The sequence below is a fragment of the Lepisma saccharinum genome, chromosome 1 (assembly GCF_977018435.1).
Source record: "Lepisma saccharinum chromosome 1, izLepSacc3.1, whole genome shotgun sequence".
NCBI lineage: Eukaryota > Metazoa > Arthropoda > Insecta > Zygentoma > Lepismatidae > Lepisma > Lepisma saccharinum.
Genome location: NC_139229.1, coordinates 132,276,470 through 132,299,217, shown reverse-complemented (window position 1 = coordinate 132,299,217; position 22,748 = coordinate 132,276,470). Strand labels below are relative to the sequence as shown.

At 41.2% G+C, this 22,748-nt stretch overlaps 1 protein-coding gene and 1 long non-coding RNA gene across 2 annotated transcripts in view; both read left to right on the top strand.

The window, feature by feature from the left end:
• LOC145988749 (uncharacterized) overlaps positions 1-22,748 on the top strand; it is a 239,519-nt gene that overhangs the window by 137,207 nt on the left and 79,564 nt on the right. The gene's annotated exons all lie outside the window — the stretch shown is intronic.
• LOC145979467 (uncharacterized) lies at positions 13,068-16,413 on the top strand. The gene is made up of 2 exons (XM_083112381.1): positions 13,068-14,036; positions 16,065-16,413. The coding sequence occupies exons 1-2, from the start codon at positions 13,156-13,158 to the stop codon at positions 16,411-16,413; spliced, it is 1,230 nt and encodes a 409-aa protein (XP_082968507.1). The 5' UTR covers positions 13,068-13,155.

Genomic DNA, 22,748 nt, shown 5'->3' with positions numbered 1-22,748 from the left:
GTTTCAACGTTTATATAAGAACGATAAAAAACGTACTGTGATACTCATCTTCACAATTAGTCAAACGTAGTATTCATTTGCTGTACATATTTTCCGTCCTTAAATTCTAATAGTAACAAAAACCTTCCATCTCTCATTTTATATTTAATTCTGTGTAAATCACATGCCTGGAAGCTTGCGTGTATCACCCTCACTGTTTATTCAGATTTTGACCTTAACTATTGATCATGTATTTTTTTATTGCATATTTCCCATGTCAACACAAAATATATATTTTCTCTTGGATTAATTTTAACAATGATGATGAAAATTAGAGAAAGAGTAGAGAGAGAGAGAGTCCTCCTCCGTAGCTGAGCGAATTACGGCGTTCACTCGTCTTGAGATTGTTCGCTGCGAGACGGTATAGGTTCGAATCCGGCTCTGGTCGGAATTTATTCGGCCTACGTATAGGGCCGGTAGCAACCCACCATCGTGAGAAAATTGGGGGGGGGGGGGCTATGAGTGACTGGTGTAAGCTGGTTTCAGATATCTTCTATAACGGCTGAGGGTTCGTCGTGCTGACCAAGATCACCTCGTTGCCAGTTAAAGATAACTCTAGGTAGGATTTCCCATCCAAATTTTTGTTTCGTGTTCATGGCGATGGTGGTGCCCAATGCTGCAACTTTTTCTCCCAAAGAAGCATCTCTGCTCATGACCCTCCTGAAAGCAGCATGCTCCAATTTCTTGTCTGCTTCGTGACGTGCATCCAAATTCGTGTGCGTGTTGTAAGCAATATCGTGATTTTTGCATGCCGCGTCCAACGGATTCACACTCTTGTCTCCTCTCTCCAATCTTTTCTCAAGTTTGGTACCCGGTCCGCAGTATTGGTAGCCAGGTAAATATATCTCGAAAAATAACTTGTTGATGATGTCGTTCACGAGTCCCTTTCCTTCGGCAACGTTCCAGAATCTCGGAGGCAGCGTGTTGATAATTTTGATCAGGTAGCCGATACCTTTGTCGTCGTTTACGATAAAATTGAAAAGTTTGCCAACATTGTAATTGGAGAGTGATGTTACCCCTACAAATTTTACTTCACAATGGAGGTTGTTGACACTCATCGAAACACACGCTCCAGAAGACGACTGGTGGATGGATAGTTGTGTATGCCAGCCGCCAGTTGGGCCTACGATCAGTTTAGTTGTTTTAAATTGTGAGTGTGTGTGTGTGTGAATTGAAACACTACAATTTCTTACCAAATAGTAATATATCGACGTCTTGTAATCAGTGTGTCCTATTCCGAGTTCCAGTCAGGTCGCATAATCAATATTTCAGATTCCATTTTAAACATATCCCGAGTCGCGATTAGCCTATGTATGCAAAAAGTGATGTTAACACAAACTCTTGACCTCAATAATACAAGTTGTGTATTTTCTTTCAGCTGTGGTTCCCTCTTTTTTTTGCAAGAAATAACAAATTAACCTAATCATTAACTCAACAAATAAAAAATGCATCTCTAAATTAATTAATAAAAACTGTTATTACACCCAAACCTCTATTTTATCGCAAATGTAAATAAAATATCATCTCACGTAGTGAAAACAATGTGAAAATTGTTCTAGTAAGTGATATATGATTGTCAAACACATACATGAATACATTATGTTACAGATTCCACCGATGTAGTTTCCGGTAAAATAATTATGATGAAATTACTTTCCGGTTCTCGTCGGTAAAACCTTTGATCGCACACCGGACACGTTTCAATATTATTGTAAGATTGAAGTTCATAGCTGGATAATGGGAGCATTTGGTTTCAATTCGCGTAAGAGGCTGCCAATAGTCTCAACCTCTTCAACTATCTTTTCAAAAAAATGTTTGATTACGTCTGGTCCTCGGTAAACATACGGTTCATCTATCCTATCCTGTCGCACAACAACAATATCCGAAACTCGAGGCTTCGTGCAGTGTTGTGGAAGAAAGTTCGGGGATGAAGAATATACATGACTTGATTTATTTATTTCTTCTCTTGTTTTTTCTGAGGGCATATGCGAGTCTTATTCAAGAACTGGAATGATTGTGCCTTTCGAATCAAATTTATGGAGGGGTAGAGAGAGGGCCAATATAGACAGGTTAGAAACAAGTCATGTTATGATGATAGCCGTCGCCATTTCAGAGTGGCAAATGTTTAACATTAATTGTTGAATTTTATTTTAGGCTAGGCATATTAACTTCGTCAATTTTATCAAAACAACCATTATTCATCCTCATCGTTGCCATTAGCCAAAATAGCCTCCCTTCTTTCCCCCCCCCCCCCCAATTTTCGTAGTGATCTCCGTTTGCACTTGGCTTTTGTAGATTAACAAAAATCATCTGAAGTTTGAACACGTCATACAGGTGCAAGCTGCTTTTGTGATTGTTCTCATCGATTATTCAAAGTGTCTAATTTTCGCATATTCAAATACACACAAGTAGAGGGGGTTCATGCCACATTAGTAATTTTAAATTGTATTCTCGGAGCCATGCACACATTTCCTAACATTGTTGCCTTGTAGTCGATGAGTTGTGCAGGTACAGCTGTGAAGTTGTTAATAAGACCCAACACAGACAAGTCACCCAACATTGCTTTTCGACATAGATTTTTAACTAGAAAATTGTTATGATTACAGTACACCCATATCAGTATACAATAACATGGTGCCATTTTTTCTGTTTCTGTTGCCAACAAAAACAAATCTACAGACCACAGGTTCGAGAAATAAGACATTAACTATATTTTGCATACATGTAGGTACGCCCCGCGAGGTGTGTTATTGGAAGACTCAATACATGTGAGCAATGGAGTAAATTTTTTTTCTTTTATTTTGATGTCCATGCATTTATCTGAACCCCTTGTCCAACCAAAACAAAAACTCCGATCCCATCTGGAGACTGCAAAAACTAATATGTATGTTTATTCAGAAAAACCATCCATGGACAATACCGTTGCGCCCTCCATGTGCATTTTCCTTGTTGGCTGAACGCAAAAATGCCCGAGACTGCTTTCAAAATTGCTTTCAGCCTCGCATCACCATACACCCGTTTTCTACAATTCTATTAGCCTACTATTATTATCTAAAACTATTTCATCACACACAATCAAAAAAAATAAAAAAAAATAACATTTCTCTCCTTCACTCGCTTTTAGCCATCGTCCAGTGTCCTTCTAGATAGCAGGTGAATCGTGACTAGCAAAAATATTGAAATCGAAATATGAATTATCCGTTATAACCCCCCCTCCTCTTTTTTTTCTCTCCCCTTCTTTACATGCACGCTCGATGACATTAAAATAAGCAAAAAACATACCGCTATGCTTAAAAAAACATCCATTGTACAACTCTATAGGTCGAGGTTCATAAGCCTCATACATCTCATGCGAGGGACTGCATATCTTGTTTGCAGTTTATAGTGGCATCATATTCCTTCACTCGGGAGACTTGCAAGACAGCTCATTACTAGATCTGTTTTGTGGATATGAGAATGCTTGCTATCAGTAATAAAATATTTATGCTGTTTAACCTAACAGCTGAGGGGGCCGGGGCATTCCACATTTACCTTTGCTAGTGCAATAAATATCAATATTTTTAAGTTATGCAATAATTTTTGACATTATATTCATGTCCATTTCCAAAACTAGATTTATATACACAAACAACTCGCTCTTGCAATATATTATCTATTGTGAAAAATTCTCGCATGTTCGCAAAACAGGAAATACGCGTCATAGCTTCCGTGAATCAAGCACAAGGTTACTGGAGCACGCAAAATACCGTATGCCAAGAATTAAATATTCCAAATGCAGGCATCATGCACAAATAGAATAATCAGGTTGAATTTACAGTCTAAAACCACCATGTTCTGGCAGCAAGTATCAAAAACATGTGGTTAGGAGATTTTGATAGAGAGTGAGTAAAATAGTTGTTGCAAGTTACCTTTTAAAACCCAGTACATGTGTAGGAATATATTGCATATAAGCTGTCTCACTCTCTCCGTATGTGTGTCAGGTGGTCGTGTCGATCGTTAGTTGTATGTCACAGCTTAACCGTACTAGGTAATATTTTTACATGAGGTAAGTTGGCATACTCTGCAAGAGTATATGTTTCAAGCTTCTAGCTGTAAAAAATTAGCTTTAGCCTATTTGCAAAGTGTAAGTTTGGCTCGTCGAAAGCAACTCAAACAGTGTTGCCAGCTGTAGGTTAATTTTCCCCCGTTATACAATTACAAGAGGTGAGTTGCTTATACCCTATCTGGAAGATGTGTCCATGGCTTATGTCGTAGGTTAATTTAGTTTGCAATAGATCTTGTGTGTTGGCCCTTACAAGTAATATAGCTGCCTTTCTGCCTTTGAGTCACCTGTAAGGCTATATGTAGGTGGGCAAGTAAGGTTAGTTTAGTTTACGATAGATCAACCTGTCATGCTATGTACTATTTTCTGCTTTTTGAGTTACCTGTAAAACTATATGTGGGTGGGTGTGTGAGGTTAGTTTAGTTCACAATAGATCGCACTTTAAATTTGCTCACACTCTCTCTGTCTGTGTGTCGTGTCGATCGCTAGTTGTATGTTACAGCTTAACCCGAACTAGGTAATATTAACTGTACTTCAAAAAAATAAAATTGTGTGTATCTCATGTCAAACTAGAAATAAAAAAAATCAAAACATTAAGCATTCATGCAGATTAATTAAGCCGTAAATTCAAAATTTTGGCCTCCACACAAATCGCATTACATACATACATACATGTGGAAAAAACAAAAATATGCATGTTTTTTCACCCGTGCCATTTACAAGAGCCCCCTGTAAGTAAGACTAATCGGGGCTAAACCTACAGTTTCAAAAACCACTTGTGCAAGTATCGAATCCTTGAATACCACTGCACCATAAGGGAGAAGGTCCGGTAAGAAGAGGGTGGGGGTAGAAAGCTGGAAACATTAACACCGCTATTGCCAGTTAGTATCTTCTTCATCTTATTGCATACTTATCATCTTATAGAAGATTACGCCGTCAACTTGTAACTTGTAGGTTAGCCTCGCCTGTGAAAATATCATATGTTTAAAAAACAAGAGGTTTGTGAAGCAACTAGTCAGTGTTGCCAACTCCTATTGGTAGGTTAGTTTCGCCTGTGAAAAATCACATGGTGAAATTTTCTTGGGGTGGGTTGAGCCCCACTGAGCCCCACTTTTCGAGCTTAGAACCGAGTTGATTGGTCTACTACACAGTACAGTCGATTTCAAATACCGCTACAATACAATTTTTGCAACATGAGGAGAAAAACATTATAGCAGAAGGCCCAAAACATCATAGAAGAGGTCCCGTTAGGTCGTAGCAGGGGCCAGGGATTTCCTTAACAAAAATAAATTTTGATTATCACACACACACACACATTGTAGAAGATCACACATGAGAGTTTTAAAAAACAAAACACATCGTGGCAGATTACGCTGAGAGCACAAGATCGTGGTAGATTACACTGAGGGGGCTTACAGTAAAAAAAAACAGCCTCCTTATAGGAAAATATCATAAGTCATTTCAAAAGTAGGTCAAAAAACAAGTTAGCATAAGAGCAAAATTTGCAGAAGATAAAAAATAGCTTAAAAAATAATATCAGAGTTTTTTCTGTTCATTTTTTCTCTCATTGTAGGTTAGTTTAGTGCATAAAACATCGTAAAATAAAAAAAATAAAAAAATAAGTTAGCATAAGAGCAACATTTAAAATAGAATAAAAAATAGTTTAAAAAATAATGCCAGAGCTTTTTCTGTCCATTTTTCTCTCATTGTAGGCTAGTTTAGTGCGTAAAACATCATAAAATAAAAAATAGATCAAAAAATAAGTTAGCATAAGAGCAACATTTGCAGAAGGTAAAAAATAGCTTAAAAAGTAATATCAGAGCTTTTTCTGTCCATTTTTTCTCTCATTGTAGATTAGTTTAGTACGTAAAACAGATTACGCTGAGAGCAGAAGCCTATTAGCAGGTCGTAGTAGATTACACTAAGAGAGCTTACAGTAAAAAAACAGCCTCCTTATAGGAAAATATCGTAAGTCATTTCAAATATAGGTCAAAAAACAAGTTAGCATAAAAGCAACATTTTGAAATAGGGTAAAAAATAGCTTAAAAAGTAATGTCAGAGCTTTTTCTGTCCATTTTTCTCTCATTGTAGGTTAGTTTATACCCAAAAACAAAAACCTTGGTGATTTTTTCGAGTGAGGTGTTGGCAACACTGCAAAAAAATAGGGCTCATGCCTTACGAGAGCAAACCGTTAACATACACCGTAAAAAGCTACGCCTCGCCCTGAGTTGGCAACACTGCGAGAAAATAAGGCTCATGCCTTACGAGAGCAAACCATTAACATACACCGTAAAAGGCTACGCCTCGTCCGAGTTAGCAACACTGCGAGAAAATGAGGCTCGGTGAGATTCGCAGTATTGCCAGCTCCTTGCTTCAAATTAGGTTAGACCAAGATAAAAACCTTGGTTATTTTTTCGAGTAAGAGGTTGGCAACACTGTGTACCTCACTATACCTCATTTTCGGGCGTGGAATTCTCTTTGCTGTACTACTGCTGTATATTTTCTAACTTGCTAAAGCTGTCGCTAGCCGCTCGTACGCATACATATTGTAGGGAAATAATAATAATAATAACCCATGGCGTAACAGTCCGTGATGGTCAGTGTACTTACCGACTGCCGGCCTCACTCCCAGAGTTTGGAGATCATCCAACCAGTTATGGGCTGACGTGTGGTCAACACGACGAACCCCCAGTCGTTGTAGGTTTTCTGTGACCGGGTTACGCTACTCATTCGTAGCTCACCAATTTCCTCACGATGGTGAATGGCCACCAGCCCCATACACAGGCCGAAATCTCAGGAAAAATTGTCACCCCCCCTTCTCGCCAGGAGACTCGAACCACCACGCATCCAGTAGCAGGAGCCCAAAGCTTCGGCCTTAGACCCACCCACCGTAAAAACATGAATCTGAGGTACCATGAAGGACCTCAGATTAAGTGGTCTCTGATATCTGTTGTTTAAGATTGTATATAGTATTGCTTTCCGCTCCTCATTTGTTTTCTTTTCACTCCCGCTGGGAACTTCTTGTGAGCGAGTGGAATTCTGGGAGTGCGATATTCATAACACAGCGGCATGGTGCATGTCCGTTCGCGGCAGCGGGAAGGACATTTTCAGTTAGCCTGTCGGATGTGGGCTTTTGTATTCATCAGTGTGCGTGCAAACGTATTTAATTATTGTATAATGTCAAGTGAATTAATGGACCTGTATGATATCCAAATTTGTTGCTGTGTCCGTTGTTCCAGCTCTATTGTAAGGTCTTCAATTTCAATATAGCGTCAGCCCCAGAGGTATTAATTTCTTTTCATGGTACTACCTGGAAGGATTCTACAGACATCTGTGCATCGTGAAAAAGTACAAAAAGAGAAGAACTATTCGTCAACAAGAACGATAGACGTTTATGGAAAGAACGCAAGGCGAATCCAGTGTCTATTTAAATAGTGGACAAGATGTGAAATCTTAATTTGCCCTCCCTGAGAAAAAAAAAAATCGTGCGGGGACCTTTATCCCCCTGCACCACGGGGTCTCCGGGAACACCATTGTGCCCATCTTTACAGCACTTTTTTTTTTAAAAAAAATCTAAATTTCTGGCTCGCTCCTGAAAACGATACCTTAATTAGACAAACGTATGCAAGATCACAAAAAGAATTGTGGTTGAAAGGCGCTTCTGTTCACACAAGCTTGGTTGATTCAAATTTTATAACATTTCTCTGTTTATCGTCAATTTTCCAGGATCTGAAGCGCGTAAAGTTCATTTGAAGAGGGGGGGAAAAACCCTTGTGCAAATACCACATGTGCCATTGTGGATTTCGTTTCGTTAAATTCGACAGACTTCAAATAACGTTTCGTGTGTAATCTTTTGAAAATCTCCCAGCATGTGTTTTCCTTTTAAAATCAACAACGGGGGAACTGAAATGTGTGTTTTCATTTTGCAAGAATGAACAGAGAGAGGGAGATTGCAAGCGGAACTGAAAAACAAAATACAACAAGCTGCTTAACGGGAGAAAAATGTATTACAGACAATTCTCTCTCTGTACTCCGGTACATTTTGCGTTTCGCTTAGTTACACTATGAGACAACCAATGTTTACATTTCGCCGATTACAATGTGTAAGTCGCGTTTTTGACAATACTGGGTTCTTGACGGGGCAAATGGAATATTGGAGTTGCGAAACCACTCTGCAAATTCCGAAAGAAAAAAGTTTCTGTAGAATTATTTCCTTTTATTTGCACCTGCAGCATGCACAAACTTTCCGTGCCAATGCCTAGAGTTTTTTCGTCGAAGCTGCTGGTAGATTCTCTGCCCTGACGCTAGATGCAGGAGTAGGAAAAAGGATATAAATAATGAGCGGCTGTTGGAAACTTTGTCATTTAATTTAATTTTACTTATGGTTATTTGCAATTAAAATTACCGCCATGGATGTTATCCGAGAATTTTATAGGGGCAGTCTGGATGTTGATACAAAATACACCAAAGTCCCGCATTACAGTAATAACAACTTATATTACAATACTTGTTCAATATGATTGCTTCCAATGTTGAAACACAGCTGTAGGCGTTCGTTCATGTTCTCCCGTGTAAAGAACTAGGGGGAGTACTGGAGCCAGTACTTGTTCCAGTAGTCATGACAGTCGAGTGGCTGTCCACGGAGGACTGCGACTGGACCGAGTTGCTTCCTCTCCCATCGATATTTTTTTTCACTCACGCGTAAACTCGAGAGACCACTCGGTCAATGTAAACGCTTCCTGAGGACAGAATAGAGTCTGTGTTGCGTGAGTGTCCAATTTCCATGGAATTTGTGTCGATTATAGGAGTGATGATTTAAGTGTAGATGAGACTTGATGTATTTGGCGTAGGAGAAGTAAAATTAAAAATACGTAATTTACGTTCTACATCTACACAACCAAGAACGATCGAAAATAGAAATATCAAAGAAATTGGTTTTCTTTCCAGACATGTCCCCTTGCATTATTGTATTCACAACGACGTCGATGGTTCATTCTGTGAAAAGAGCACCAAACAGCTGCAGCTACTATCCCACTTTGCTGGAGTGTAGTAGAAAGTGTGTAAACAGCTACTCGTCATAGAAGGGTCGAGTCGAGCAGACAGGCCAGTAACTCGTCCCAGTAACTCTACCGCTGACTCGACCAATGTAACCAGCCTTAATTTTCACTTTTGCCAGTATCTTTAAAAAATTAAGGTCCGAAGACTCGGTCTTTCCACAAACCACACCAAACCATGATGCGATCAGCTCCTTGTTGTTTGTTGTCGGTAAACCAATGTGGATTCTCGTCGGACCAGTAGCGTACATTTTGTCGGGTACCTCAACGTTCACGTAAAAGTTAGCTTCATCTGAGAACATAACTTTGGATAGAAACTCTTCGTCCTCTTCCAACTGTACCAGAAACCAAGTGCACATTTCAACACGACGGTCTGGATCATCATCTGTCGTGTGGTGCAACACCTGCAACTTGTAGGGGTGAAACTTTTGCTTTTTTAGGAATTGATGAATACTTGTTCGAGGAACACCCAGTTCCAAGCTGGTTCGGCGAATTGATTTCTTTGGACTCGCAACTACTTTCATCACTAACGTTTCCTCCACCTCTGTTGATGTGCTTGGGCGTCCAGATCTGGGTGCTTCTGCCACACTTCCCGTCTTCTTGAATTTATCAAGCATTCGGATCACAGTGCTTTGCGACACTGGCTGTCGTTCAGGATGCATCTGATTGAATTGTGCTGCAACGTCTCTCTGGGAGTATCCCTCTCTTCCACAGAGCAGAATAATCTCCACACGCTCTTCAACATTTTTTACCTGCAACAAATAAAATTAACCATAAATAATAATTTAATTAATAATAATTAAAATAAACTATTATGCGGGACTTTTGGGCCACCCTGTAGAATAGATTACTTGTTTGATTTATTGTACTTCGCTTTTCTACCACTTTTGGCTAATCGCGAAGATGCGGATGAAAATTAATAAGATGGTATTGGTGAAAGGGCAATCACAACCACACATGGACAGGCCACAACACGAGCCCCACAGAGGATTATTCTGGCCGTGGGTTCAGGCGCCAGAGCCTCGTTAGTCTGCAAAGTGCAGCCCAGGGTGTACTGAGTGGAAGAGGTTGACATTTCGGTGTCCTCAAAAACGGCGGCCCCTGCCTCGCAAGTCTACCAGTTTCTATTTGAATTATAAATGTTTGTCTTGCTTTGCGTCACATTTCTGAAAACTTTCTTTTTCGTTCAGAATGCATGACGACATTTTTCTGATCCGACACTAAAAAAAAAGCAGGATCCACGTTCAGACCAGCATTCGAGCCATCGCTGTAAAGTTGGCCTGACCAATTTCTGTTGCTCACCATATATGGGTTCGGCCAACTTCACACTTTCCACATCCATCCAAATAGATTGATTTTAATAAATTTACCCAATTGATTGGCCGAATAAACAAATAACATTTCACACGGGATTTAGACAGTACTGGTAAATGTTTCGTCAGTTTTCTAATTGTATCCAATTTAATCGCGAAATAAATAGATGGACAGAGTGTGAACTTGACCAGACCCATTTTCAATTTCAACCCTAAAACTACCCTGATTTGCTTATTTTCGTTGGTTTTGTTTTATTCTGATAACATTTCCCATAGTTTTCAAATTTGTAAATAAAATTCAAAATTGCAGTTTGCAATGTTCCACACGGAACAAGGGTCCATATTGGTAGGATCTAAAGCGTATTGGTTAGTTTTGACAACATTTTCACGAGACGTACATAACAATCACAGTTTTGAAAAGGATTACAGTCGCTATTATTGAAAATATTACGAGAGAGTGAGAGTAGAAAATATGAAGCATGCAAGTCAATATATGCGTTTTATTTATTTCATAGATTTCATGTTTCTTGCTAAAACGAAGTTGGAACACGTTACTACTTGACTTGTGAAGTTTTTCTTTCTTATTTTTATGTCCCAGTGATTGAAAAGTTGTAATCGAAACAAACATCGCAAAAGAACTGCAACTAGGAAACATTTGTTATAGTGCAGACGGTCACACGAATATTCATGGTAAGAATTTTTCTTACGAGGTTTTGTCCATATCTTGTCTTGATTTACATTCTCAAGTCCAGTCCTCATCTCTCTCCAAAAAGTACAAGAAGAGATGACAAAATATACGTCTGATGCCAAAAAGGGGACGGCATAAGATCCTTTGGTGTCATACCACTCCTTACGAAATTCCTAGCCACGCCACTGTACTTGATATCGCGCAAAACGCTTGACGGTTGCCTCTTACTTTAAACGGAGCTCAGCTGCGCTCTAATTAGCTAATCCTTTCCATTTCCGCGACCCTCTCACTAACACACAGGCCTAGGTCGTAATTGATTCTATGGCCAAGCTCCGGCGGTGTTTATGTATACACACGACGAACACTAGCGCCACTTTCGTCCTTTTCCTGAGTTAATCTTGCCCAGGAAAGTCGCAGGAGATGACGAGTTTTGTTAACGGGACGGATGACCACGGTAGCTTCCTACGCACAACATGAAGCCATGATAAACGCACTCACGCACAAGTGCACGGGGCAGTGCGTACACAGAGACGGAAGGTAATTTGCAAGTCTCCGTCCTGGACCCCTCTGACGTAGCTTCATTTATAACGAACGTGGGCCTGCCGTTAGCCTCATTAGCGGAGTAATGAAGAGCGGTTAATTAGAGGAGAGAAATTGTGATCGCAGCAACGACAGGTTTTTAGAGCGCCAAAAGGCAGGCAGCTACAGCGCGCGCGTGTGTGTGTGTTGTGGAAGCGGCAGAGGAAAGAGCGAAGATAACGAAGGACTTAACTTGGTTTTCCAAAGAGTGGAGAGGTGAGGAGAGGCCCGGTAAGGGATAAAGGGGGGGAGGTTATTTGCGTACTGGAAAGAGTAGAAGGGTTATAATTGCTAACATTTGTAGACTGTGTATTTTGGAGGATTTTTTTTTACCTTTGCAAGGTGTTCCGATTGGAATGAGTGTGGAGCTGTGCTAATCACCCCTCTCTTCGCATACCACGACTTCGATTTTTATCTAGAGACTCCCCTAACTTTGACTGTGACAGAACGCAAATATTCGTACTTTCTCAGCTTATTACGCGCACTTTCACACACAGTGTCGTTATCTACAACTACACGCAATTAGCAATGTCCTCGAATTGTAGGTTTCTACCCGGTGTCGTCGTTTTGAAAGGTATACAGACAGATCTGTGTGTACGTGTGTGTGTTTGAGTGTAGTTAGGCAACACACATAACGCATTGCAGGGAAACTAGCATTTCAGGATCTAGGTGTCCCGTTTTTATTGCCGGTGACTGTACATGTGCGGGTATGAGTATGTCTGTCTGCATGAGCACCAGTTCAATTTCTAACGTCGTGCTCCTTTTTGGTGATTTCAAAGTGTGAGCAGGTTCTCAGACTTTTTATTCATACGAAATGGATTGCTTGCTCCAATGACTGAGAAATTGATGGGTGCTTCAGTTGTATTCATGCCTAGGTACAATCCAATAACAGACACCGACATAACTTTGGCATTGAAAGTAATTAACACCAAAAAAATCAGAACGTAAACCCATTCCTTGAAGATTACGCTAAAACTTAACTTGTCTGTGGTGTGTGTTTAGATATTGTCTAGACTATAGCTTTTCTATGTATAGGCCTATTTGTTAATCTGCTTCAAGGAACAATTTAATATAAAACTAATATACGCCTTGTTTTCCTCGTTTGTTTGATTTTGCATATTTTCCTTGTTAATTGTACTCGCATACCATTGTTTGTCAGTTATTTCGAACTCTTTAGAAGTGAATTTCTCACGAAAGCGTCTTTGGAAACCTGAAACACAATAAAAGCATGCTGAATTTAAGAACAATTAACTCCCAACAATGAGAAATGAAGTCTCGAGACAAGAAAGCTGGGCAATTATCTGGAAATAATTAACAACCGACAATCGTCTCCTGGAAATACCAGAGAGACGAGCGAATTCATATTTCTGTTTTGAATATAGTAATTAATCTTCTCATTAGTTGCCTTGAGGACGAGATGGAAATGGTTGCCCTTTAAGGATGAGGGCAGTAAGTATCCTCGAGCTCCCGACAGGCGTTCTGGAGCATATATTTGGGTATCTCAGCTACAGCCGTGCAGGGGAGATGCGTGAAGTGTGCAAGAGATTCTGGGAGGTTTCAGCCAACGTTCTCAAGTACGGTTTCCTCAAGGTGAGCATGAGGATTGATCGTCAGATGTCGATCTTGAAAGACGAAATGCTGCCGGAGCGAGGTAAGACCCAGGCTCGAAGGATCCAGCTGTTCTACGGGTACCAGACCCTGAAGATAGTTCGCTACGAGATGAGGGTGGTTGCTGCCACCTGCTGGAGATACGTGAAAGTAGGTGCGTGCTGCTTCTTTGCCGGTGATCTTCTGGACGACTTCGACGAGGTCTACCACATGGTGAAGAGTGGGTCTAGGGTGCGTCAATTGGAACCGGTGATCACTTCTCGGATATACTTCAAGACCGAGAAGTTCATGGACTATTTCGAGAAGTACGTCGAACCTCTCGTTGAAGATTCGACGCCCCTTGGAACCAGGATCGTCGATATCTTGAACTGTTGCGCCAGCAGTAACTTGTTCTTGTGCACCACGAGCAGCGAGGAGTCTTCCCGAGTCGTTGGTTACTATGAGCTCCACGACGTCAGTACGATCGACTCGGTGCCCGAGACTTTTCCGACCGACGCGCTATCTGGCGAGATAAAGAACTTTGACCGTTACGTTCGCAACAATGTCCACTGGAACAATCTGTTCTTCATTCTCAAGGAAATGTGGGACGCCGAAGGGATGCACCGGAGGAGGGAAGACTTTGACCGGTTCCTCCTGAGGGAATTCAAAATATACAGTCGGAAGGAGGAGAAAGTCGTGAGCGGAGGTGTCGAGACGACCAAAACTTACCGAAGGTTCGTTTCGTTCTTATATTCCCTGCTCTGTGCCACAAGGTGTACGTTAATTGTGAGGCTATACGGGTCGCATTTCCCGCTGGCGGCTGACCGTCGTGGCTATCTCTGGCTCTTTCTGTCTCCCGATCATTTTCGGTGGTGTTAGGCTCGATGGCTGTAAACAAACTTCGTTGCAAAGTAAAAGCTGTAGATGTACCATCGCTCTCGCGAAGCAACATTGCAAGCGTACTCCTATTTTCTCCAGTTGCATACCGACCTTAGGGTGGTCATTCCGGAAACTCCATTGTGTAGGACCACGTGTGCAGTTGTACCATTAAACCCTGTTGATTTCTGGTGATGACGATATCGTTGTCGGAGAACTCTCTCCCTTTACAGTACCTTTGGCGACATTGGTGTATCCGACGCTCATTTGTTTCGTCCCGCTAACAGCGATGTGACCCGAAAATTCCCGATGTTAGTAGAAGAAAATTCAACTGTTCGCTGATTCGCTGTTTCCCAGCCGCCAGCTGGAAATGCGACTAGTTTTTATTAACAGTATAACACATGTCCCGCCGCGGTGGCGCCAGGCTTTGGGCTTGGGCTACAGTATGAACGCTGATTCAGGTCTTCTGGAGGGAAGCGCGACAACTTTTCTCCCGAGATGGAAACTGTGGCTATCCACCAACGTGAGTAAATTGGGGAGCTACAAATGAGTAGCGCCACCCGTCATGGAAACCTCGAACAACGACTGGGGGTTCGCCGTGCTGACCACACGTCACCCGTAACTGCTTGAATGATCGCCACTCTGCGTTGAGGCATGTGGAATTGAGGCCGGCAATCCGAAGGCAGGCCTTGGCCCCGAAGGGCTGTTGCGCCACGGGTTATTTTTTATTTTTTTAAGAATACATGAATCACATACCGGGTGATTCATAAGTCTGTGGAACATTTACAAGTTTACTATAGATAAACGATGCAACTGACAGTGGTAATTCTGATGCTGATAGAACGACAATCTCCCCAAGCTTTTTGTACGCCCCTGTCTCACAAATGCTCTGTCCTTGTCTAACCCGACACACAGTCGCTTCACATGGCCCTGGGCATCGCAAACGAGGAGCCTTCCCCCCCACACTAACTCCACGTATCTCTCTGCCTGTCCTAATGTCTTTCCTAACCCAATGTATCTCCCTTCCTGTTCTAAATGTGTTCGCTAAACTGACGTATCACACTGCCTGTTCTAGGTGTATTCGCTAAACCCACGAGAAATGTCGTGTTAGCAAACCCCACGCCACTCTTTTACCGATAATGAAGGGAAACTTGAGGGAAAAGTAAGAGGAATGGTGAAAAAATGCAGTTCAAATTTTGGGTTGATTTTATACCCTCGCATAGTGAAAGGTTAGGAATATTGTCACGAATATGGAATGCGGTAAGGGCTTACAACTACAAGCAACCATGTAGTACAAATTATACCAAAATTTATCAGTATGTGGGACAGTGTGGATAAAACTGAGGTAGGTACAGTCACCCGCAATAAAAATGGGCCAATTTACATCCTGAAACTCTGTTTTGTGTGTGTTGCCTAACTCGACGGCAATGACCGAAATTGCTCATCGCCGTATAGTTAGGCAACACAGACAACGCATTGCACGTAAGCGAGTTTTTCAAGATCTAGGTGTTTCTTTTTTATTGCGGGTTACTGTACATACAGGAAAGATAAACTTTCAGAGACTATTCACAGTGTTTGGAGACAGTGGAGTTGACAATGAGATAATATTGTTGTCATTCTTTAAAAAATGTGAACTTGCAAAATATGTTATTGGATTCAATAGTGGAGTGTGTTTGCAGGCAAAATATTTAGCGTCTGGTGTAAAGATGGGGAAATAGATAGGATTATTACAAATTACTATCATACACAGTTATGTTGAAAGTGAGTCAACGGCAAAATAATACAAATTAAGTTGCCAGATCATAGCTTACATTTTAAGACGGATCCTTGGACAGTTCCGTGTTTAAGAATACTTTAGGTAAATCAACATCATTTCATTTATTTAGGTACGTACAACCTGTAGGGAAAATGGCCATAATATGTACGTTGGACATGGAATGCAACAACGACGAAGCTCCAATAGAATTCGAGGAACTGGAGGACATCGTTGACGTCGCTGAAAGCCCATTGGAAGAAGAGGAGAGAGACGTTGCTTCAAGATTTCTCGGTGCTTTGAAAAACGCGGCTAAATCCATGGGCCAAACACATGGGATGAAAAGGTACAAGCTGAGCGTCGAACTGAGTGTCAGGACTCCATTCATCAGGGACGGTGGATCGGAGATCGTCATCACGTTGTTGCGCTCCCCCGAAAAGACAATAGCTCATAGACGATTCGTTAAACTTAGGAGTCTTTAGAAATGTAAGCTGTTGAATAAAGGATTGAGTGCAAGTAGATCCAATGTTTATGTACAACGTAAGGAGTGTAGGCAACGCTGGTTTGTGTGTCCATCAACATATGGTAGAAGAATGAAGATGTACAGTCATGAGCAAAAATTTGTTGGTGTTTAAACGTAAGTAATACAGCAAAGTGAGCTTCGAAATCAAATCATCCGTCTGATCCTAACAAGTAGTCAACCCAAAACACAGTGTAAATCCGTTCTTATTGCATAACATGCCAGGTTGCCTGTAAACGACAATGGTAATAATGACAACAATTTTCCATTTCAGGTTCCCTTGTTAGTATTTTTTGTGTAATGAAGTAATATCAGACGATATAACTATAGCCCTATGTAGGGATGTAAGACTGACGAGAGTTGTAGCACATTGAGCTACTGTTAGAATAGCACTGCACGCGCACACATACACAATCACCCCCGCAGTATTTGTGTGTTTCTCAAAATGTCGGACAAAACAAATTTTCTCTGTTTTACACGACTACACCGCGGTGTAAAATTTGCTTTTAAAATGTCTAGGATACATTATCGAAGTGTTAGGAACTAAATGCACAGTATTAGGGTGAATGTTGAGAAAAGTTTGAATTGAATTCTAAAAATAGTGCGTAATTCTCATCGGTTTAGGCCACCACTCGTTCGTTCGGCCATCTCATTTAATCGCCACTCGTCACGATTAGCCAAAAGTGGCAGAAAAGCGACGTAACCAAATTAAACCAGTGCCAATCAAGGTTTAATTAGAATCTGTCGAATAGAGTATTCTGTGTACGTAGCAATGTATCGCATTCCTCCCCCCTCCCCTCTTCTCAAACAATTAAAAAACATCAGTTTCTGATAGAAATTCCTGGAATGTCAAGGAGTGACTGCGGAATTGAACAGCATAGCAACCAAGTTTCTTCAGGATCACCTTGACTATCTAGACACACACAAATGCTACCATTCTGACCCCCCCCCCCTTCTTTTCCCTCTCTACCTGTACACCAGCTGATTTCTTTACACACTGGAACGGCCCATAAATTGTGCCTCCGTCCGGCGGAGAAATGCAAACAGCTCGCCGAATGAATTCCTCCCTGATTGACGAACGCAAGGCCATGAACTCAGAACCTGTCTGGCTACTCGGCTTCGGGACCCCCTGCCGTTCGTCTCGTTTTACACCCTCCTTTTGATTGTAGGAATGTAACGCACCTGCGAAGAAAAGGTTTCGATTGGCCACGCTTTTCATAGCCGTGAAAAGCTCCATTGGCCAGCTTTGTTAGCGAGCCTTTTGGTTTTCGTGGGTCGACTCGCCCCCGAGTTAAATTGAACAAAAGAGAATCTGCCTTTTTCCTGTTGGTCTCTGAAGCTTCTGCGCATCATCTTTACTGGTCGGACTGAAAAGCGGTGGTGAAGCTCTGGTGAGGTCAGGCAGTGATTTATACAACCCCCCCCCCCCCAAAAAAAAAATCATCAACACTTCCTATTTTATTTTCGGAAGGATTCAATTTATTGTTATTTTGGCACTCAATTTAACTTTACAGAAATTGTGGACAAAGCATAGAGGCCAGGGTCCTCCCCGATGGCGCAGTGGTTGCGCTGCCGCCTTGTAATCAAGGGATCCCGGGTTCGAGTCCCGGTGGAGGCACATAGTGGTTCGGATCCCACTTTAAACTGTAAGCCCAGTCCCGATTAGTCTTTCTGTGCATAAAGTGGACTTAAAGCAACAATTCAATCAATCATAGAAGCCAGGGAGCAACCCCCCAATAAGAACTTGGGTACCCCCCGTGCCCTGCCAGTTTTAAAACAAAATAATATTGCTGTCAACATACCCTGCATAATGACATTGTTTTACGTGATACAATCCAAAAGTTCGGGGACTCTGCTCATAGTCCCTTAGCTAAACACCACCTTTATAGTAACCCCCTTGGGCGACGATGCACCTTTCCCAACTCTGGTAGAGTTATTGGAAGCCATGTTTTGCAACCTCCTGTAGTGCCTCCTGCGATGCTCCTTTCACCTCGGTTTCTGACGCGAAACGATGCCTCTTTAGATAGGTTTCATGGGGGTGAGGTATAAGTCGCAGGGGGCTAAGTCCATTGAATAGGCGAGATGTTCCAGCACAGACGTTCCATGATTTACCATGAAAGAAAACCACGCGCATGACTTTTCCTTTTCTTCGATCTCGGTTCTCGAGTTTTCATGGTTTTATTCGATTCTCAAGGAATTGTTATTTCAGAATTAATTCCGGAGGCAGAACAATAGACAAGGATCTACGTATATGCGGATATTTACGTCGTTTGCGGGAGTCCATTAGCCGTAAGCGGCCTGAGATATGACAAAGTGGACAATGGTACCTTCTTCATGATAATGCGCGTGCCCACAGGCTCATGCTCGTCGCTGATTTTACAGCCACACATGGAACGTCTGTGCTGGAACAACCTGCCTATTCACCGGACATATTCGCCTCTACTACCTTTTCCCGAAAATGAAATGCCATCTACAGGGGCGTCGTCTCGCGTCAGAAAATTAGGTGAAAGCAGCATCGCAGGAGGCATTACAGGAGGTGGCAAAACAAGGCTTCCAGCGCTGGCAAAGGTGTATCATCATCCAAGGGGATTACTTTGAAGGTGATTGTGCATCGCTGTTTTGAAATCATAGGAACTATGAGCCGAGTCCCCGAACTTTTGGATTATACCACGTAAAAGTACACCATGAACTTGTGTGTACATTCTAGAGCTCGCTCAAGTTCACAACAAGTGTATATTTAATTTCGAGGCTAGCAAGCGGGCCTACGCTTATGTACAGTAGCTTTCTGCGCATGTGCCTGAACTGTAGTGTGGTGTGGGCGGAGCTGTCTCTGCAACGTCACATTTTAGACTCGCTTCCAATTCGCAAGAGATGTGAACAGGAATGTTCCGAAAATAATGTAGCTCCAGAACTAAACTTCACAAGGAGGAGTGAGTCGTGTGCCTCTGACTGCCACACAGAAGAACCTGGTTCGATTCTCGGGATGGATGATGTCAGGTGGGACATTTTTCGAGCTTACATACCACGATTCACAAAGATAGTACACGCCAGAGGTCTCGGGTTCGAATCCCGGCCTGGTCATGGGTGATCTTTGTGAGTGTTCATCAATTTCATCATGAGGCGTTGCGGATATTGGGGACGAACTCACAAAATACAAGTTGCGGGAATCAGCAGTTTTCCAAACGTCTGTCCCTTCTAAAGCAAATTCAGAGTATTCAGGCGAGACAGATGTTGCATGTATATGATACAACAATTAAAAAAGAAAAAAAAATGACATTGATATTAGCAGCCCGACAAAATGTTTAATATTCATAAATCCGTTCCCTGCTTATAAAATATAACTTCCCTTTACAGAGGATCCTTGAGAATTTAGCAGCGTGCCTTTCTCTTCAAGGTACACTAAAAGGCATGTTCAATTATCCAGATAGAAATTAGCACAGGCGACAAAGACAGCGAGTCTTTCTGCAGATTGGGAATTGCCTACCACTTCTGCCGTGACGGAGCCGTAACGTAACATCCCTCTCTAATTCATCGCGGGTAGATTACAGGCAGAGCCATCTGTCGATGCGAACGGGAAGTGGAGCCACCCGAAAGCTAAGGGGAATTGAATAACTTTATATGCGTCTCCAGAGAGAGGTTGCGGGAACTGCCTCCGAAACCCCGCCCTGCTATTTTTATTCGAGTTAGCCGGGGAATATTTTATTAGCAGAGAATGACAGACGATGTCCCAACTAATTATAAGAATTGCTGCCTTGTCCGAGTAGCTATAAGCAAATTGGATGAGTCACACTCAGTAAATCCGAAAGTTTCCTCCGGCACTGGTTGCGCTGACAGTAATCTACATTAGCACTGAACGTCATCTGTTTCCGTCGTTCGTATGTCCAGATGAAGAGGGGAAGGGGGGAGAAGAAAAAAGGGGGAAGGAATGTTGGGAATTGAACACTTGGTGCTCTACAAAAGTTTCGGTTTTGCTTTGTTTTTGAAAGGAAAAGAGAAAATAAAATGAGGATTGGAAATTAGAATTCTCTCCACTGGTGCGTAAGTTGATGGTGGCTGAAATTTCTTCCATGCACAGAAAAACAAGCTTGTTAAAGAATGTCAGCTTTGGATGACGTTGCATTCTTGCATTTGTTGCAAAATCATTGAAATTAGACCTTCATAGTAGCCTGTGAATAACTGATAACTTTTACAGAAGCAAATTTCAAATTTTCTTGGAACCCAGGGCCGTAGCTTGGATTTTTTTGGGGGTGGGACACAACCTTTGATATGTAACTAGTGTTTTGAAAAATTGTTAGGGAAAAATTAGTACTGAGATAACTTTCAATGTATCTATCATCATTCATTATGTGTGGTTCACTATTGTATTCATAATATGCCACTTTTACCAGAAAGTAACTGAACACATATATCTTTCATAATGAATTTACGATTTGTGTTCTCTACATAATATGTGCAAAATGTAATGAAATTGGTGAGAAACATAGAAACTCGCATAAATACTAAATTGTCACCATTTCGACCTTAGCATGAATGACAAATGTATTGACCATTGTCATTTTATCCCTTTATAAGCACTTTCTCACAATACATTATGCGTATTATAAACCTTTTAATTTTTATTGCAAAGTTTTAGGCTATTTTTGCCTGACATTTAAACAGTTTATAGAATCTAAACATCCGGGCTTTAATTATAATGTCTCATATAGAGGTTTTAACAAATAAATATCTAATGTTTTTTTTTTCTCAGTCGTAGCGTTACATAGCCCTATCTATACACAGATCTTTCGTTAAATATAACTACTTTCTTGTTTGTTTTGCCTATAGGATCTCGCGGAACGTATAAATTTATTCTTGAATTATTTCGAATACCAAGGAGAAATTTCCACCGTTCTATAATTAGCATGTGCTATCCAGTGATTTATTCGATCTTTGGAACGAACGAATTACCTGCAACAGTTACTTTTTCGAATGACGGTAAGTGCAAATAGTTACTTTCTGAAGTAAAGTCCGAATCACACGGAACTGGATATCCAGTTAGTTGGCGCTGAACTGGATACCTGCCCGGATGTGATGGCTGCCTGGCTGGCTGCTTGACTGGTTTGGAGGAATAGGACATGTTCTAATTGCTACTGGCTTTCCTCGACTGGATTCTGTGCAATGTTTGGCCATGTGAAGATAATCTGTCAGTTTGCAAAGGAGCGTTTTTTGTCTGTGGTTTCCGAGTACTAGCTGTTTATGTTATAGTTTCTCCGTTTCTCGATAAAAAAAAAAGTAAAGAGATGATGTGCAGTGCATTCGAGTTCAGTTCATTAATATTTAGGTATTTATGCAAAGCGATGAGATGTGTACGTGACAAATATGATTAGCTGAAAATGAAAATCCTTATTATTACAAGTGTATTAATAAATGTTTAACTTTTTTCTTTTGTGAATGAATCCTGCGAATCTCATGTATGCAAACCCAAGTTAAAAAGCTTGTTCGGTACGCATTGATTACCATATTATTATTTTTTCGAGGCAATCTCTACTTCATACTTTTCCTTTTTTAATAAAAGCACAAATCAGTAATTCTCCTACAACATTCTTCTTACACGAAAGCATTCCCATTAACATTTTTTGTTAAAATAAATGGTACGTAAATACTTCCAAAAATCTTATAGGAGATAGTACTTTACAGTTTTACACCAAAGCATTTCATGGATCATTTCGGTTAGCTGTTCCAATTACAATGTAAAATACATACAGCACGAGAGGCACGTCGACTTACACCGTCTATGGTGTGTGCATGGTGTTGTTTACAATTGAAAATGCTAAAATATTCTTCCATACGTGTACAGTAAACGTTGTAAAGTATGTATTTAATCAGCGCCATTCTTCTCTACCTAAAACCATTTAATACGAAGCGATATTCATCTCGGTTGAATAGTTATCGTATTTTAAAAGTGTGAAGTGATACGTTGTTTACATCTCACGCGGCCGCCATTATGGGAACAAAAGACTATCGACAAGTACGGTGTAACAAGTATCGTGTGAGGCGAAAACTAGCAAATGGGTAGCCAGTCCAGCGTTAACTAGAGCATTCCTACTGGATATCCAGTTCCGTGTGATTCAGGCTTAAGTAAATGTAGCTCAGTTACTTTTTCATGTGACTAGTGACGAAAGTAACAGAACGTTACAGTCCGGCCAAGGAAGACGAAACTACCCGGAAAGGACGATTCCAAACGCGAGAGGGGAAGCAGGGAGAAGCACTCGCCAAACTACCATGTGGTATTTCGCTTGCGTGGGTTCGCTTGTTGTG

What these genes read in the sequence shown, in the direction of transcription:
- LOC145979467 (XM_083112381.1), top strand. Translation starts at nt 13,156, where the DNA reads ATGAGGGCAGTAAGTATCCTCGAGCTCCCGACAGGCGTTCTGGAGCAT. An exon ending in ACGACCAAAACTTACCGAAG is followed by an intron (nt 14,037 to 16,064) that starts GTTCGTTTCGTT and finishes TCATTTATTTAG; the next exon opens with GTACGTACAACCTGTAGGGA.